General features: G+C 41.3%; 1 protein-coding gene across 1 annotated transcript in view; it reads right to left on the bottom strand.

Moving 5' to 3' along the window:
* Window positions 1-12,416: 12,416 nt before the first annotated feature.
* CCDC181 (coiled-coil domain containing 181) overlaps window positions 12,417-17,652 on the bottom strand; it is a 39,157-nt gene continuing 33,921 nt past the window's right edge. The window contains exons 4-5 of the mRNA XM_023554270.2: window positions 14,628-14,782; window positions 12,417-12,908 (exon numbers count right to left, since the gene is read on the bottom strand). Of these exons, the coding sequence (XP_023410038.1) occupies window positions 12,746-12,908; window positions 14,628-14,782 (318 nt within the window). The 3' untranslated portion in view covers window positions 12,417-12,745. The remainder of the gene's footprint in view (window positions 12,909-14,627; window positions 14,783-17,652) is intronic.

The raw sequence follows: 17,652 nt of genomic DNA, 5'->3' as shown, positions 1-17,652 counted from the left end.
GGGCCATGGTCCCTGTTTTTAAAGAAAGCAGAGCAGACATTACCCTCAAAGAGCTGGGTTTGCCTGTGCTAACCCACCCAGACTCCCTGAGGGACTGACACAAGGCACTTACTTTGTTTCATCTAACTTGGAACTCAGGGCAGAAAAGCAGAAGACATTCCTTGGAAACACTGTAAGGGAAATGAACAACTTGCTGCTACATAAGACAAAAGATTATAGTTGAGGCAAACAATATGGCACTGAAAGCCTGGGATGAAGAGCTGGAGAGAGTTTCTTTGGGAAATTAGGGCATTCAAAAGCACATATGTGTACAGGGGAATTCAGAAAGCCCTGCACATGTCCATGGCAGGACACACGCTCAGAAAAGACCCGAGCAGATCCTAAGCTGTCATCTCTGGCTGATCTCTAGGCTCCGTGCAAGCACCAACCGAAGGCTAAGGCAGTTGTAGACAGCCTGGCCAACACAGCCAATCTGTAAAGATGGAATGGGTGTTTTCTGGGGCTTTTTTTTTTTTTTTTTTTTTTGGTTTGTTTAGGTGCGGGGGCTCCTGACATTCAAGGAAATGTCTGTCTAGATGAACACAAGCTAAAGGGACAGACTGCAGAGACCACATGTGACAAAATACAAGACTCCACAAAAATAGATTAGAACAAGTCACTACATAAACAGCTACAGCCAACTGCAAGCTATAAAAACAAACCCTGAGGAGGAGGAATAACCTGATTTCCAGAGTAACCACATTATAATACTCAAAATGCCCAGTTTTCAGTAAAATACAAAGAACATTCAAAATGCCCAGTATTCAACAAAGAACAACACAGCATCAGGATTAAAGGAAAACTGATTTATCACTGCAATATGCAGATAACACAACCTTGCTTGCCGAAAACAAAAATGACTTGAAGCACTTCCTGATTAAGGTCAAAGACTACAGGCTCCAGTGTGGGTTATGCCTGAACATGAAGAAAATGAAAATCCTTACAACTGGACCAATAAACAACATGATAAATGGAGAAAAACTGAAGTTGGACAATGATATCGTTCTACTTGGATCAACAATCAAAGTCCATGGAAGCAGCAATAAAGAAATCAAACACCATATCGCATTGGACAAATCTGCTGCAAAAGACCCCTTTAAATTTTAAAAATCAAAGACGTCACTTTGATGACTAAGGTGCACCTGACCCAAGTCAGGGTCTTTTCAATCACCTCATATGCATAAGAAAGCTGGTTAAGGAAAAAGGAAAACAGGAGATGAATTGCTTCACTCTAATTGTGTTAGCGAAGAAATAGAATGTATTGTGGACTGCCAAAAGAACAAACAAATCAGTCTCAGAAGAACTACAACCAAAATGCTTCTTAGAAGCAAGCATGGCAAGACTTCAGCTCGCTCTGGGCATGTCATCAAGATAGACCAATCCCTAGAAAAGGACAGAAAGCAGTTGGTAGTTGCCAGGGGCAGGGGGAGGCATAAACAGAGTGACTGCTTAATGTGTGTGGAGTTACCTTTAGGAGATGAAGATGTTTGGGAACTAGATAGAGCTGGTGGCTGCACAACTTTGTGAATTTTCTAAATGCCACCGAATTCCACACTTTAATATGGCTGATTTTATGTTATGTGAATTTCACCTTAATAAAAAAATGAAGGGAGGCAGAGCCAAGATGGCGGAATAGACAGATGCTTCCAGTGAGCCCTCTTTACAACAAAGACCCGAAAAAAACAAGTGAAACGAATATATTTGTGACAAGCGGGGAGCCCTGAGCATCAAAGGTAAGCTCAGACAACAAGCTGAGGAGCAGGGGAAGAGACCGTTCAGAACTGGAGAGGAGTTACGGGACCTGAACTAAGGGGAGCCCTCAGGCACCATTCCCGGAGTGGAGGCGGTGGGCTGGTACTAGCATTTGGCTGCAGTTTCCTCAGGGAGAAGCAGTCAGCCACACAGCCCACTCACACCTCCGGAACCTGAGGAGAACAGTGCTCTCAGCAAAAGCTATGTACTTGTGTATATTTTACTGTGCCCCACCCCCACCCCCAAGCAGGCTTCAGCAGCTGAATCCCTTGACCTGAGATAGGCACTGTTGAGCACCAAGAGCCATCCTCCCGGCCTTGGGGAAGGAAAAAATTTGCAACTGGGGAGAAAAGATAATTTGCTAGCTCCACTAACTGGGGGAGCTCAGGACAGAAGCGGCTCATGTCCAGGCATAAACCGTCCATGGACCTTGAGCACTTTTCCCTCCTGCACAGACCTGGGTGGGCCTATTTCAGGAAAATAAGCCCTTGTTGGCAAACACCAACCATTTCAGCTCTGCGGTGGAGAGGTGGGTGTTTGACGTTTGACGTTGCTTTGCCTATTAAACAAGGTCCTCACCTACCCACATCAGGGACCTAAGGACTGGTAGCTCCACTCAGGTCACCCAGCCACCCATGACAGGGGTCCAAAGATAACTGGTACCTCCCAGTCCTTACAACCAAAAACTTTGGGTGCCCATGGTACCTCTGCAGAACCCACACTCCAGCACGATCTAGGGAACAGAGATGTGTTTTGCTCAGAGACACTCGGGGGTCAGTTCTCAGCCCCCTGCCTTGTTCAGAGCATGACACCCTGCTACAATCAGATTCCGGTTTATACGCCAATCACCCCTGCCCCTCTAAGACTTTAGAACAGAGCCTGTACCACACACTTGATGATCAGCTACCTGGAAACCTGAGCTGAATTCACACAAGAAAACTGAATGGATTCCTAGACTGGTATACCTGATAACAGCTCTGGCCAGCTGGGGACAGGACACCAGAGCTCCAAAGGCGAAAATAAGCTAGCTCACTCAAACAACCCATAGAGGTTTACAAAATAAAACAAAGCAAGCAGCTATGACACAGTAAGCAAGCAAAAACTAGTACAATAACTTAAAGATGGCTCAGAGACAACAGTCAATATCAAGTCACATAAAGAAACAGACCATGATCAACTCAACAGGCTCTCAAAGCAAAGAATCCAGGGATCTTCCAGATGAAGGTGCATCCCTGCAATTACCAGATACAGAATACAAAAGTTTAATATACAGAACCCTTCAAGACATCAGGAAGGAAATGAGGCAATACACAGAACAAGCCAAGGAACACATAGATAAAGCAACTGAAGAAATCAGAAAGATTATTCAGGAACATGATGAAAAGTTTAATAAGCTCAAAAAATCTATAGACAGCAATCAGAAATTCAGAAGATTAACAATGAAATTACAGAATTAGGCAACTCAATAAGAAGAGCAAAATTGAGCAAGTAGAAGCTAGAATTTCTGAAATCGAAGATAAGTCACTTGGCACTAATATATTTGAAGAAAAATCAGATAAAAGAATTAAAAAAATGAAGAAACCTTAAGAATCACGTGGGACTCTATCAAGAGAAATAACCTACGAGTGACTGGAGTACCAGAACAGGGAGGAATAACAGAAAATACAGAGAAAACTGTTGAAGATTTCTTAGCAGAAAACATCCCTGATATTGTGAAAGATGAGAAGGTATCTATCAAGCTGCTCATGAAACTCCACATAAGGTAGATCTGAAAAGAAAGTCACCAAGACATATTGTAATCAAACTTCCCAAAACCAAAGATAAAGAGAGAATTTTAAGAGCAGCGAGGGATAAATGAAAAGTCACCTACAAAGGAGAGCCAATAAGAATAAACTAGGACTACTCCACAAAAACCATGCAGGCAAGACGGCAATGGGATGACATATTTAAAAAACTGAAGGGAAAAACTGCCTGCGAAGAATCGTATATCCAGTAAAACTCTCTCTTAAATATGAAGGTGAAATCAAGACATTTCCAGATAAACACAAGTTTAGGGAATTCGTAAAAACCAAACCAAAACTACAAGAAATACTAAAAGGAGTTCTTTGGTTAGAAAATCAATAATATCAGGTATCAACCCAAGACTAGAACACTGGGCAGAGCAACCAGAAGTCAACCCAGACAGGGAAATCCGAAAAAGTAAATATTATTAAAAAAAAAAAAAAAAAAAAGCCCAAAACAGGGTAACAGCAATGTTCTTATATAAAAAAGGACAATATTAAAATACTGAAGAGGGACTAAGAAATGTAATTATAGACCTTCCATATGGAGAGGAAAATACGGTGATACAAAGAAATAAAAGTTAATTTTAAATTTAGAAAAATACAGGTAAATAATAAGGTAACCACAAAGGAGACAAACTATCCTACTCATCAAAATACAAGGGAAAAACAGAGACTCAGCAGAAACAAAATCAACAACAACAAATATAAGGAAAGGACAATATATAAATAAAATCTATTCAGCACATAAAATTAAGTGGGGGAAAAAAACAACACACAAAAAAAGACATCAAAATGATACCACTAAATTCATACCTATCCATAATTACCTGCAATGTAAATGGGCTAAATGCACCAATAAAGAGACAGAGAGTAGCAGAATGGATAAGGAAAACATGATCCACCTATATGCTGCCTACAAGAGACACACCTTAGACTTAGAGAAACAAACAAACTAAAACTCAAAGGATGGAAAAAAATATGTCAAGCAAACAACAATCAAAAAAAAAGCAGGAGTGGCAATATTAATATCTGACAAAAGAGACTTTAAAGTTAAATCCATCAGAAAGGATAAGAAAGGACACTATATAATGATTAAAGGGACAATACACCAAGAAGATATAACCATATTAAATATAATGCACCCAAAGGCAGGGCTGCAAGATACATAAAACGAACTCTATCAGCATTGAAAAGTGAGATAGATAGCTCCACAATAATAGTAGGAGACTTCAACACACCACTTTCGGTGAAGGACAGGACATCCAGTCCTTTATGGTGCACATGGAACATTCTCTAGAATAGACCACATATTAGGCCATAAAGCAAGCCATACCAGAATCCAAAACACTGAAATGTTACAAAGCATCTTCCCTGACCATAAGGCCATAAAAGTAGAAATCAGTAACAGAAAAAGAAATCAAACACTTGGAAACTGAACAGTATCCCACTCAAAAAAGACTGGATTATAGAAGACATTAAGGATGGAATAAAGAAATTCATAGAATCCAACAAGAATGAAAACACTTCCTATCAGAACCTTTGAGACACAGCAAAAGCGGTGCTCAGAGGCCAATTTATATCAATAAACGCACACATACAAAAAGAAGAAAGGGCCAAAATCAAAGAATTATCCCTACAACTTGAACAAATAGAGAGCAACAAAAGAAACCCACAGGCACCAGAAGAAAACAAATAATAAAAATTAGAGCCGAACTAAATGAAATAGAAAGCAGAAAAACAACTGAAAGAATTAACAAGACCAGAAGCTGGTTTTTTGAAAAAATAAACAAAATTGATAAATAACTGGCCAAACAGACAAAAGAAAAACAGAAGAAGCAAATAACCCAAATAAGAAATGAGATGGACGATATTACAATAGACCCAACAGAAATTAAAAGAATCATATCAGATTACTATGAAAAATTGTACTCAAATTTGAAAACCTAGAAGAAATCAATGAATTCCTAGAAAGACGCTACCTACCTAAACTAACACAAACAGAGGTAGAACAACTAAATAGACCTATAACAAAAGAAGAGATTGAGAAGGTCATCACAAAACTCCCAACAAAAAAAAAGCCCTGGTCCGGATGGCTTCACTGCAGAGTTCTACCAAACTTTCAGAGAAGAGTTAACACCACTACTACTAAAGGTATTTCAGAGCAGAGACAAGGATGGAATACTCCCAAACTCATTCTATGAAGACACCATATCCCTGATACCAAAACCAGGTAAATATACCACAGGAAAAGAAAATTATAGACTTGTATCCCTCATGAACGTAGATGCAAAAATCCTCAACAAAATTCTAGCCAATAGAACTCAACAACATATCAAAAAAAAAAAAATTCACCATGACCAAGGGGGATTCATACCAGGTACGCAGGGATGGTTTAACACTAGAAAAACAATTAATGTACTCCACCACATAAATAAAACAAAGGACAAGAATCACGTGATTTTATCAATTGATGCAGAAAAGGCATTTGACAAAGTTCAACACCCATTCATGATAAAAACTCTCAGCAAAATAGGAATAGAAGGAAAATTGCTCAACATAATAAAGGGCATTTATACAAAGCCAACAGCCAACATCACCCTAAATGGAGAGAGCCTGAAAGCATTCCCACTGAGATCGGGAACCAGACAAGGATGCCCTTTATCACCACTGTTTTTCAACATTCTGTTGGAGATCCTAGCCAGAGCAATTAGGCTAAATAAAGAAATAAAGGGCATCCAGATTGGGAAGGAAGAAGTAAAAGTATCTCTATTTGCAGATGACATGATCTTATACACAGAAAACCCTAAGGAATCCTCCAGAAAACTACTGAAACTAATGAAGAGTTCAGCAGAGTATAGGCATACAAGATAAACATGCAAAAAATCAGTTGGATTCCTCTACACCAACAAAAAAGAACATCGAAGAGGAAATCACTAAATCAATGCCATTTACAGTAGCCCCCAAGAAGGTAAAATACTTAGGAATAAATCTTACCAGAGATGTAAAAGACTTATACAAAGAAAACTACAGTACACTTCTGCAAGAAACCGAGAGAGACTTACATAAGGGGAAAAAATACCTTGCTTGTGGATAGGAAGACTTAACATGATAAAAATGTCTATTCTGTCAAAAGCGATCTATACATTTAATGCAATTCCTACCCAAATCCCAATGGCATTCTTTAATGAGATGGAGAAACAAATCACCAACTTCATGTCGAAGGGAAAGAAGCCCCAGATAAATAAGGCATTACTGAAAAAGAACAGCGTGGGAGGCCTTACTTTACCTGATTTTAGAACCTATTATACCGCCACAGTAGTCAAAACAGCCTGGTATTGGTACAACAACAGATATGTAGACCAATGGAACAGAACTGAGAATCCAGACATAAATCCATCCACACATGAGCAGTTGATATTTGACAATGGCCCCAAAACTGTTAAATGAGGAAAAGACAGTCTTTTTAACAAATGGTGCTGGCATAACTGGATATCCATCTGCAAAAAAATGAAACATACCTTACACCATGCACAATAACGAACTCAAAATGGATCAAAGACCTAAATATAAAATCTAAAATGATAAAGATCATAAAAGAAAAAATAGGGACAATGTTAGGAGCCCTAATACATGGCATAAACAGTATACAAAACATTATTAAGAATGCAGAAGAAAAACTAGATAACTGGGAGCTCCTAAAAATCAAACACCTATGCTCATCCAAAGACTTCACCAAAAGAGTAAAAAAAATTACCTATAGAATGGAAAAAAGTTTTTAGCTACGACATTTCTGATCAGCGCCTGATCTCTAAAATCTACATGATACTGCAAAAACTCAACTACATAAAGACAACCCAATTAAAAAATGGGCCAAAGATATGAATAGACACTTCACTAAAGAAGACATTCGGGTACCTAACAGATATGCGAGGAAATGTTCACGATCATTAGCCATTAGAGAAATGCAGATCAAAGCTACAATGAGATTTCATCTCACTCCAACAAGGCTGGCATTAATCCAAAAAAACACAAAATAATAAATGTTGGAGAGGCTGTGGAGAGATTTGAACACTTATACACTGCTGGTAGGAATGTCAAATGGTACAACCACTTTGGAAATGGATTTGGCCCTTTCATAAAAAGCTAGAAATAGAACTACCATATGATCCAGCAATCCCACTCCTTGGAATATATCCTAGAGAAATAAGAGCTTTTACACGAACAGATATATGCACACCCATGTTTACTGCAGCACTGTTTACAACAGCAAAAAGATGGAAACAACCAAGGTGCCCATCAATGGATGAATGGATAAATAAATCATGGTATATTCACACAGTGGAATACTACGCATCAATAAAGAACAGTGAGGAATCTGTGAAACATTTCATAACATGGGGGAACCTGGAAGACATTACACTGAGTGAAATTAGTCAGTTGCAAAAGGACAAATATTGTATAAGACCACTATTATAAGAACTCGAGAAATAGTTTAAACTGAGAAGAAAACATTCTTTTGTGGTTACGAGAGGGGGGAGGGAGGGAGGGTGGAAGAGGGACATTCATTAATTAGACAGTCAATAGGAATTACTTTAGGTGAAGGGAAAGACAGCACACAATACAGGGGAGGTCAGCACAACTGGACTAAACCAAAAGCAAAGGAGTTTCCTGAATAAACTGAATGCTTCGAAGGCCAGCGTAGCAGGGCCAGGGGTCTGGGGACCATGGTTTCAGGGGACATCTAAGTCAATTGGCATAATAAAATCTATTAACAAAACATTCTGCATCCCGCTTTGAAGAGTGGCACATGGGGTCATAAACGCTAGCAAGCAGCCATCTAAGATGCATCAATTAGTCTCAACCCATCTCGATCAAAGGAGAATGAAGAACATCAAGGACACAAGGCGATTACGAGCCCAGGACACAGAAAGGGCCACATGAACCAGAGACTACATCATCCTGAGACCAGAAGAACTAGATGGTGCCCACCTACAACCAATGACTGCCCTGACACGGAACACAACAGAGAACCCCTGAGGGAGAAGGAGAGCAGTGGGATGCAGACCCCAAATTCTCATAAGGCCAGACTTAATGGTCTGACTGAGACTAGAAGGACCCCAGTGGTCATGGCCCCCAGACCTTATCTTGGCCCAGGACAGGAATCATTCCCAAAGCCAACTCTTCAGACATGGGTTGGACTGGACAATGGGTTGGAGAGGGATTCTGGTGAGGAGTGAGCTTCTTGGATCAGGTGGACACTTGAGACTATGTTGGCATCTCCTGCCTGGAGGGGAGATGAGAGGGTGGTGGGGGTTAGAAGCTGGCGAAATGGACACGAAAAGAGAGAGTGGAGGGAGAGAGTGGGCTGTCTCATAAGGGGTAGTGTAATTGGGAGTGTGTAGCAAGGTGTATGTGGTTTTTTGTGTGAGAGACTGACTTATTTGTAAACTTTCACTTAAAGCACAATAAAAATTATAAAAAAAAAAAAAATGGAGGGAAAAACAGTATGGTCCACCAAAGCAAGATTTTAAATTCTGTCTCATTTTTTTCCAGCTATCCTACTACATTATAATATATCCTTTTCAAATATATATCGATATATCATTTAGAACTATTCATTGTCCATCCTAACAGCCTACTTCATCCAGCTCCCAAATTCTGCCTAATAACTGGATTTTTCTCACCTCTTCCTAGGCAAAATATTTCATTTCCTTAGAAAATTAGCTAGAACAGCAATTACTTCATATAATGACGGGCAGGCACTTCGAATTGTTACATGTATATTCTCACTAATTAGTTATTTCAGTACTGCACCAACTCTATGCTCAGTTCTGCAGCCTTAAATCCTCATGCTCATTACTACATCAAGTGTGTGGACTACATATTTTTAATGTCAAATCTTATCCTTAAGGAACTTATTATCAACTGGGGGCAAATATAGTAAGACACCTTAAATAAGTGCAAACAAGAACCCAAGACCAGCCACAGTGAAATGTTCAATGGCCTGGCATATCCTCCAAGTGCTACAGAAGTTGACACACGGATGGATAGTTCTGTGTTTTTTTAATTTAGGGTCAAGTGACTAATCTACAAATACCCAGCTGTTAAGAACCTTTTTCTAGTGAACCTTTAACAGAACTCCTACAGTAACTCTCTCCTGCCCACTACTCTTCTGAGTTTCCCTTTGTCCTCTGCCCTTATTAAAATACAAACAAACAAACCTGTTGCCTCCCAGTAGATTGACTCATAGCAACCCTCTAGGCTGTTACATACATCAAGAGCAATGCTTCTCCTCACATTGGATTCCTGTATAGTCATATACTTGGATAGTCTTAAATATTTCATGTATGTTTATCAAGGTATGTACACTTTATAATATAGCTAAGACAAAGGATTTTGCAATCATACAGAGTCTGCATGAGAGAATTGCTCATCTCTCAATACTGTAGCTTCCTCATCTACAAATCGAGAATAATAGGGTTGTTATAAGGATTATATCAAATTATTTATGCAAAGCATTTAAAACAACATTAGGTACAATATAAACTCTATATATTGTTGTCAGGTGTCGTCAAGTCAGTTCCGGCTCATAGTGACCCTATGAACAACAGAATGAAACACTGCCTGGCTCTATGCCATCCTCACAGTCACGGTTGTGCTTGAGCCTAGTGTTGCGGACACTGTGTCAATCCATCTCGTTGAGGGTCTTCCTCTTTTTTGCTGACTCTCTACTAAGCATGATGTCCTTCTCCAAGGACTGGCCCCTCCTGATAACATGTCCCAAGTATGTGAGATGAACTTCTGCCATCCTTGCTTCTAAGGAGCATTCTGGCTGTACTTCTGAGACAGATTTGTTCGTTCTTCTGGCAGTCTGTGGTATATGCGATGTTCTTCACCAACACCACAATTCAAAGGCATCAATTCTTGTCAAGTCTTCCTTATACACTGTCCAGCTTTCACATGCAGAGGAAGCAATTGAAAATAGCACAGCTTGGGTCAGACATACCTTAGTCTTCAAGGTGACATCTTTGCTTTTCAACACTTTAAAGAGGTCCTTTGCAGCAGATTTGCCCAATGCAATGTGTCATTTGGTTTCTTGACTGCTGTTTCCATGAGTGTTTATTGTTGATCTAAGTAAAATGAAATCCTTGACAAGTTCCAATATTTTCTCTGTTTATAATGTTTATTGGCCCAGTTGTGAGGATTTTTGTTTTATGTTGAGATGGAATCCATACTGAAGGCTGCGATCTTTGATTTTCATATCAGTAGGTGCTTCAAGTCCTTTTCATTTTCAGCAAGCAAGTTTGTGTCATCTGCATAATGCAGGTTGTTAATGAGTCTTCCTCCAGTCCTTCCATTGTGTTCTTCATATCGTCCAGTTTCTCGGATTATTTGCTCAGCATATGGATTGAAAAAGTATGTTGAAAAGATACAACCCTGATGCACCTCTGCTGATTTTAAGCCACACAGTATCCCTCTGTTCTGTCCAAATGACTGCCTCTTTATCTATGTACAGGTTCTGCATGAGCACAGTTAAGTGTTCTGGAATTCCCATTCTTTGCAATATTATCCATAATGTGTTATCCACACAGTCAAATGCCTTTGCATACTCAATAAAACACAGGTAAACATCTTTCTGGTATTCTCTGCTTTCAGCCAATATCCATCTGACATCAGCAATGTTACCCGTCATTCCATATCCTCTTCTGAATCTAGCTTGAATTTCTGGCAGCTCCCTGTCGATGTACTACTACAACTGTTTTTAAATTATCTTCAGCAAAATTTTGTGTGTGATATTAATGATATAATTCGATAATTTCCACATTCTGTTAGATCACCTTTCTTTGGAATGGACACGAATATGGATCTCTTCCAGTCAGCTGGCCAGGCAGCTGTCTTCCAAATTTCTTGGCATAAATGAATGAGTGCTTCCAGCATTGCAACCATTTGTTGAAACATCTTAATTGGTGACCCATCAATTCCTGGAGCCTTGTTTTTCACCAATGCCTTCTGTGCAGCTTAGACTTCTTCTTTCGATACTATCAGTTCTTATTCATATGCTACGTCCTGAAACAGTTGAATGTTGACCAGTTATTTTTAGTACAGTGATTCTGTGTATTCCTTTCATCTTCTTTTGATGCTTCCAGCATCATTCAGTATTCTTCCCATATGATCCTTCAGTATGGCAACTTGAGGCTTGAATTTTTCCTTCAGTTCTTTCAGCTTGAGAAATGTCAAGTGTGTTCAGTGAAGCTTTACTCTATCCATGTCATTAAGGTCAACTCTACTTTGAGGATGCAGCTCTTCCCCGGTCGTATTCTGAGGGCTTTTCCACCCTGAGGGGCTTATCTTCTGGCACTATATCAGACAATGTCCCCTTGCTTTTCATGAGGTTTTCACTGGCCAGCTTTTGTAGAAGTAGATCGCCAGGTCCTTCCTAGTCCGTTTGAGTCTGAAAGCTCCACTGAAACCTGTCCACCATCAGTGACCCTGCTGGTATTTGACATACCAATAGCACAGCTTCCAGCATCAGAGCAACACTCAAGCCCCAAAAGTATGACAAGCTAACAGCTCTCTACAAAGACTAGATAATTTTGTAACATATCTAAATTAGTATTATACATTATTGTTACTACTGTTTGTGTGTGTGTGTGTGAAAACATGTGGAAGTAGGTCTACCTCATCACTTAGCTTGCTACAACTACTCAAATTCAAAATCTGATGTAAGTGGAACTTTGTAAGGTCTTAAGTTAGGCTTATTTAAGAAGTTCCTCCTGCTTTATTGAAATACTCTGTTGCAATTTTTAAAAAATGGATAGAAACTATGAATTATTACTAAGAACTATGGGATAGAAATCTATATCTTTCTTGTGTTCTTCCCAGCCAAAAATGTTAATAAAATAATTTAGAATCAAAGCAACATAGAGCTCATTTGTTGTTCTATTTGTTGAATAGACACAGAGATGGCACAATACATTACAACATCACAAAATAAACAATTTATTTTGTTCTAGCATTAAAAAAAAAAAGATAAATTCCTTGTTAACATCACCAAAAGGTAAATACCACTTCCATAATTTAAAGTATGAGCAAAGCACACAAGCCATAAGAAATGATATACAAAATTTTGCAGGACAGCACCTGCCAAATGAAGTATTTAATAGATACCTTCAGTTGTAATGATCACTAAAACGAAAAGATCTGGCTTCTGACATACTATACAGGTGGCTCTGTAACTGTTTAGAACGCTTGGCTTCTAGTCGGAGCTGCCTGCTTCTCTCTTTGACAGCTTGTTGCTCTGCTAGTTTCTCTATGCGTTTCCTTCTTAGCCATCTGTATGTAGAGAGAGGTATGATCAGACTTGGTTACTGTCAATCCAAATACACTCTATAAGCAGTTAAAGAAAACTGACATTTCTTTACATTGAAATGCTGTAGTTGCAACACAAATTATTAAAACATTAGCTGAAAATTTTCAGGCTCATAACCCAGGCTCATCCAAGAAAGCATAGCTACTTTTGGAATCAAAGTAAAATTGATGTTTGAAGGTAAGTTTGTTTTATGAGGACAATGCCAACTTAACTAGCTTTTCAGTAATAAATACAATTTTTATATATGGATTAGATCCTACCCTTTTAAAAAATGTTTTTCTATGCAGATATGTAAATCATAAATTCCATCTAACATATTCTTTGCAACTAGCTGTATTCTAAAATGTTACTTAACCAGTTTAAGAATACCAACATGCAGAAACGCTGCCTTGGTTTTCTTGGTAGAGATATTATGGGACTCTTGCTTTCTGCTGCATGAAATAGTTCTTCCTTAAAACGGAGAAATAAGCCTAAGTGTAAAAGCATCAAAAGAAGTGACAGAAAAGTGTCTACGTTCGAAGAAATTCAAGTCTATAAAGCTTGCTTCGGTAAAATAACATTAAAAATAACTGTGTACACACATATTATCTAGTATATAAGTGAATGTGGGGTATGTGCTGTGTGTGTGTGTTAGAGTTAGAGAATAATAATGTCAGAAATAAACCTAAATAACCGAATAACTATGTTAGACTAAAAGAGGCATAAGGAACATCATGGCCTACTGTTGTGTGATCCTGAATTGGAAAATAGTTTAGACAAATTAACTGTAAGTGACTTAAGGGGTAATTGGAAAAAAAATGAATATCAGCTGGGTATTAGATGTGGTCATTAGTGAAAATAAGAACACTGCAGACGGCATTTACAGTATGATCTCAACCTAGATTTTAAGATCATAGATGTGTGCACAGAAGATATGCACGATGGTACTAACAGTAATGATTTCTGGGTGACGAAAACAGGACTTTTCCCTCCATTCTCACAATGCACATTTACCGCTTCTGTTATAATAAAGGGTTAGGTTAAGAAAGGAAGAGATAAAGAAAGAGAGACAAAGAAAGAAAGTGAAAAAAGAAAGAAATGAACCTCAAAACAACTATACTCAATATCCATTCTTCCAGCCCTGCCTTACTCCCCCTAAGGCTTTCTGGCAAAATTATGCAGCCAAGTCTGTATTCTCAGAATTAGCCAGGTACTGCAGTCTTACCCAGAGAACTGAAAAGAAATAGGTTTACCTTAAATTACCTAAATAAGTACCCAAATTGTTTTTTCAATTTGGTCTACACAGATTTTCCTCCTAAGCCTGCCTGCCTAGTTTACTAACAGAATCATTTATTAGTAAAAGCAACTCTGTCCAATTTTTCTGAGAACCAGGTAAGAGAAGGTCTAACCAATCTTTGACCCGTTTCTCTAAGAAAACGAACAAGTAAATGGTAAGCTATCAAACGCTATCCTAGTGATGCCGTAAGAAACAATTTTAATATTGAAAAGTATCTTGAAGAAAGAATGGTATACATATACAAACTATGGAGTTAAAGAACTATCTCACACATTTAAATAAGCCTGGATTTAAACTGAATAGGTACACACTGTAAGAGAGAAAATATTTTGATTTTTTTCTCAAACTTTATTGATTATGAAATGACTATGAGGAAGGGGGAAGATACCCTGCCTTTACAACTTACTGTTTAAAGGCCCTTTCACGGCCTTCTGTTCCTTTAAGGAAGAATAAGCATTCTTCTTGCCTTCTTAGTTCTTCTGTCTTTCTTTCTTTCATCTGCTCTTCATGCTTTTTCTTAAGCCATAACCGAAAAGCTTGATGTGGATCTCTGTTTTCCTGCTGATTAGAAAAAGAAGCTTTGCTTAATTTAAATAAATCAAAACTACTTTCTGAGGCCCTGCCTACTGGAACCCCACAGGACACATGTTCCACTGAGGAATTCTTTATAATAATACAAACCTCATCATCTGTATAACTAGGATCCAAACCAAACATATCACCTTAAATCAGCAACACAGGTTACCCTTCTGTCAGAAAATTCTACACTGAATTCACTGCCAGGTGGCTCCTTTCAAAAGTCTTATTGAGGTAAATGATATACATAAAAAAAAGTCTAAAGCAGTGATTTTTCACACTTTTCAAAGTTAAATCTCGTTTTCAAATAAATAATTTTACATAACGGTGCAAGCATCTAAAACAAGGGGTTGAAGAACCATTGGGGGGGATGAGTAGGAGTGGGCCTGAGGTCTTTGTAGGGTTCCTGAAGGGGCACCTTGAAGTACAATTTGAAGATCACCAATCCAACACCTGTGTTAGTCATCCATTCCTTCACATTCTATCCTTGTTTTTAAGCTTTCAGAGCATCTGTCAGAAGCTACTTAACTGCTAAGCTGTTCTCAAAACTGCAATTACTCGTATGGAGAGTAATCATAAGGATTTTCAGCCTTAAAGAATTTTCTCATAAAGTTAACAACCTAAGATTTTTTCATAAGAAAATGCTAGTCAGAGTAGATTATTGCATGGTTCCTTGGCCTTCATAATGGATACTACCTTCAGGGAATTTTCAAACGTTGAAAGAGTTCTTATTTTAGGGAATGACGAAGAGCAAAGACACTGATCTGGGGCTCTTGAGCCCTGGGAAAAATATGACTTATTATGCAGATGCCTGGTGACAACACAAAAGGAAATGCTACACTTGTTGGACACTTCACCGAAATATGAGCTCTGTGATCAAGAAGGCCTTCTCCTTTACCTATGACCCACACTGCCAAGTAAGGCAGTCTGACATGAAATTTATGTAACTTAGGATCTTTGATGTACAATGCCGGGATTTGGGACATGATGCCACAAATATAAAGAATCATGCTGAACACCTGGAAGTCTGGGGGTGGCTAGAGATAACTGAAGAGTTGGAGATTAAAAGAACCAAGGATTCATGGGCAAATGGGATTGATAAGTATCACTGTTCATTCATTCATTCAACAGATATTTACATCTACTACATACCGGGCACACAGGGACTGGGCTGCATCAATGAGTAAAAACAAGGTTCCTTCTCTCATACATTCTATAACTGTACTGTCCAGAACAGTAGCCATTAGCCACCTGTGGTTATTTAAATTAAATAAAACTTAAGGTTCTGTACCTCGGTCACACTAGCTACATCTCAAGTGCTAATAGCCACATGTGGCTAAAAGCCACTGTATTGGAAAGCACAGAGGTAGAACATTTCCATGATCACAGAAACTTCTATTGGATAGCACTGTTCTAGACCAGAAGACAATAAACAGATGATTGATTGAAAGATATTTCAGATTCAAAAGAAAGCATGGCAAGGAGAGAGAGTAATAAAGGGGGAGATAAGGAGAAATGATATAATGATAGATAGAAAGTAAGGGAGCAAGTTACGGAATATCTGGAGAAAGTAGTTCAAGCGGTTAAAACAGCAAGTACAAAGGCTCAGAGAAAGGACTGCGTTTGGCGTGTCCAGTAAAGAAGTCAGTGAAACTACAGCACAGCGGGCAGAGGGCGGGCAGAGGGCGGGCAGAGGGCAGGCAGAGAGGGGGCAGAGAGGGGGCAGAGGGCGGGCAGAGGGCGGGCAGAGGGCGGGCAGAGAGGGGGCAGAGGGCGGGCAGAGGGCGGGCAGAGAGGGGGCAGAGAGGGGGCAGAGGGCGGGCAGAGGGCGGGCAGAGGGCGGGCAGAGAGGAGGGCAGAGGGCGGGCAGAGGGCGGGCAGAGAGGGGGCAGAGAGGGGGCAGAGGGCGGGCAGAGCGCGGGCAGAGCGCAGGCAGAGGGCGGGCAGAGGGCGGGCAGAGAGGGGGCAGAGAGGGGGCAGAGGGCGGGCAGAGGGCGGGCAGAGAGGGGGCAGAGGGCGGGCAGAGGGCGGGCAGAGGGCGGGCAGAGGGCGGGCAGAGGGCGGGCAGAGAGGGGGCAGAGGGCGGGCAGAGCGCGGGCAGAGCGCGGGCAGAGGGCGGGCAGAGAGGGGGCAGAGGGCGGGCAGAGAGGGGGCAGAGGGCGGGCAGAGGGCGGGCAGAGGGCGGGCAGAGAGGGGGCAGAGAGGGGGCAGAGGGCGGGCAGAGGGCGGGCAGAGAGGGGGCAGAGGGCGGGCAGAGGGCGGGCAGAGGGCGGGCAGAGAGGGGGCAGAGAGGGGGCAGAGGGCGGGCAGAGCGCGGGCAGAGCGCGGGCAGAGAGGGGGCAGAGAGGGGGCAGAGGGCGGGCAGAGGGCGGGCAGAGAGGGGGCAGAGAGGGGGCAGAGGGCGGGCAGAGGGCGGGCAGAGAGGGGGCAGAGGGCGGGCAGAGGGCGGGCAGAGGGCGGGCAGAGAGGGGGCAAAGAGGGGGCAGAGGGCGGGCAGAGGGCGGGCAGAGAGGGGGCAGAGAGGGGGCAGAGGGCGGGCAGAGGGCGGGCAGAGAGGGGGCAGAGAGGGGGCAGAGGGCGGGCAGAGAGGGGGCAGAGAGGGGGCAGAGGGCGGGCAGAGGGCGGGCAGAGAGGCGGCAGAGGGCGGGCAGAGGGCGGGCAGAGAGGGGGCAGAGGGCGGGCAGAGGGCGGGCAGAGAGGGGGCAGAGGGCGGGCAGAGAGGGGGCAGAGAGAGGGCAGAGAGGGGGCAGAGAGCGGGCAGAGAGGGGGCAGAGAGGGGGCAGAGAGCGGGCAGAGAGCGGGCAGAGAGCGGGCAGAGAGGGGGCAGAGCGCGGGCAGAGCGCGGGCAGAGAGGG

Source organism: Loxodonta africana, chromosome 3 (genome assembly GCF_030014295.1).
Source record: "Loxodonta africana isolate mLoxAfr1 chromosome 3, mLoxAfr1.hap2, whole genome shotgun sequence".
Classification (NCBI taxonomy): Eukaryota; Metazoa; Chordata; class Mammalia; order Proboscidea; family Elephantidae; genus Loxodonta; species Loxodonta africana.
Note: the sequence above shows the minus strand (reverse complement) of the source record. Positions and strands in the feature narration are given on the sequence as shown.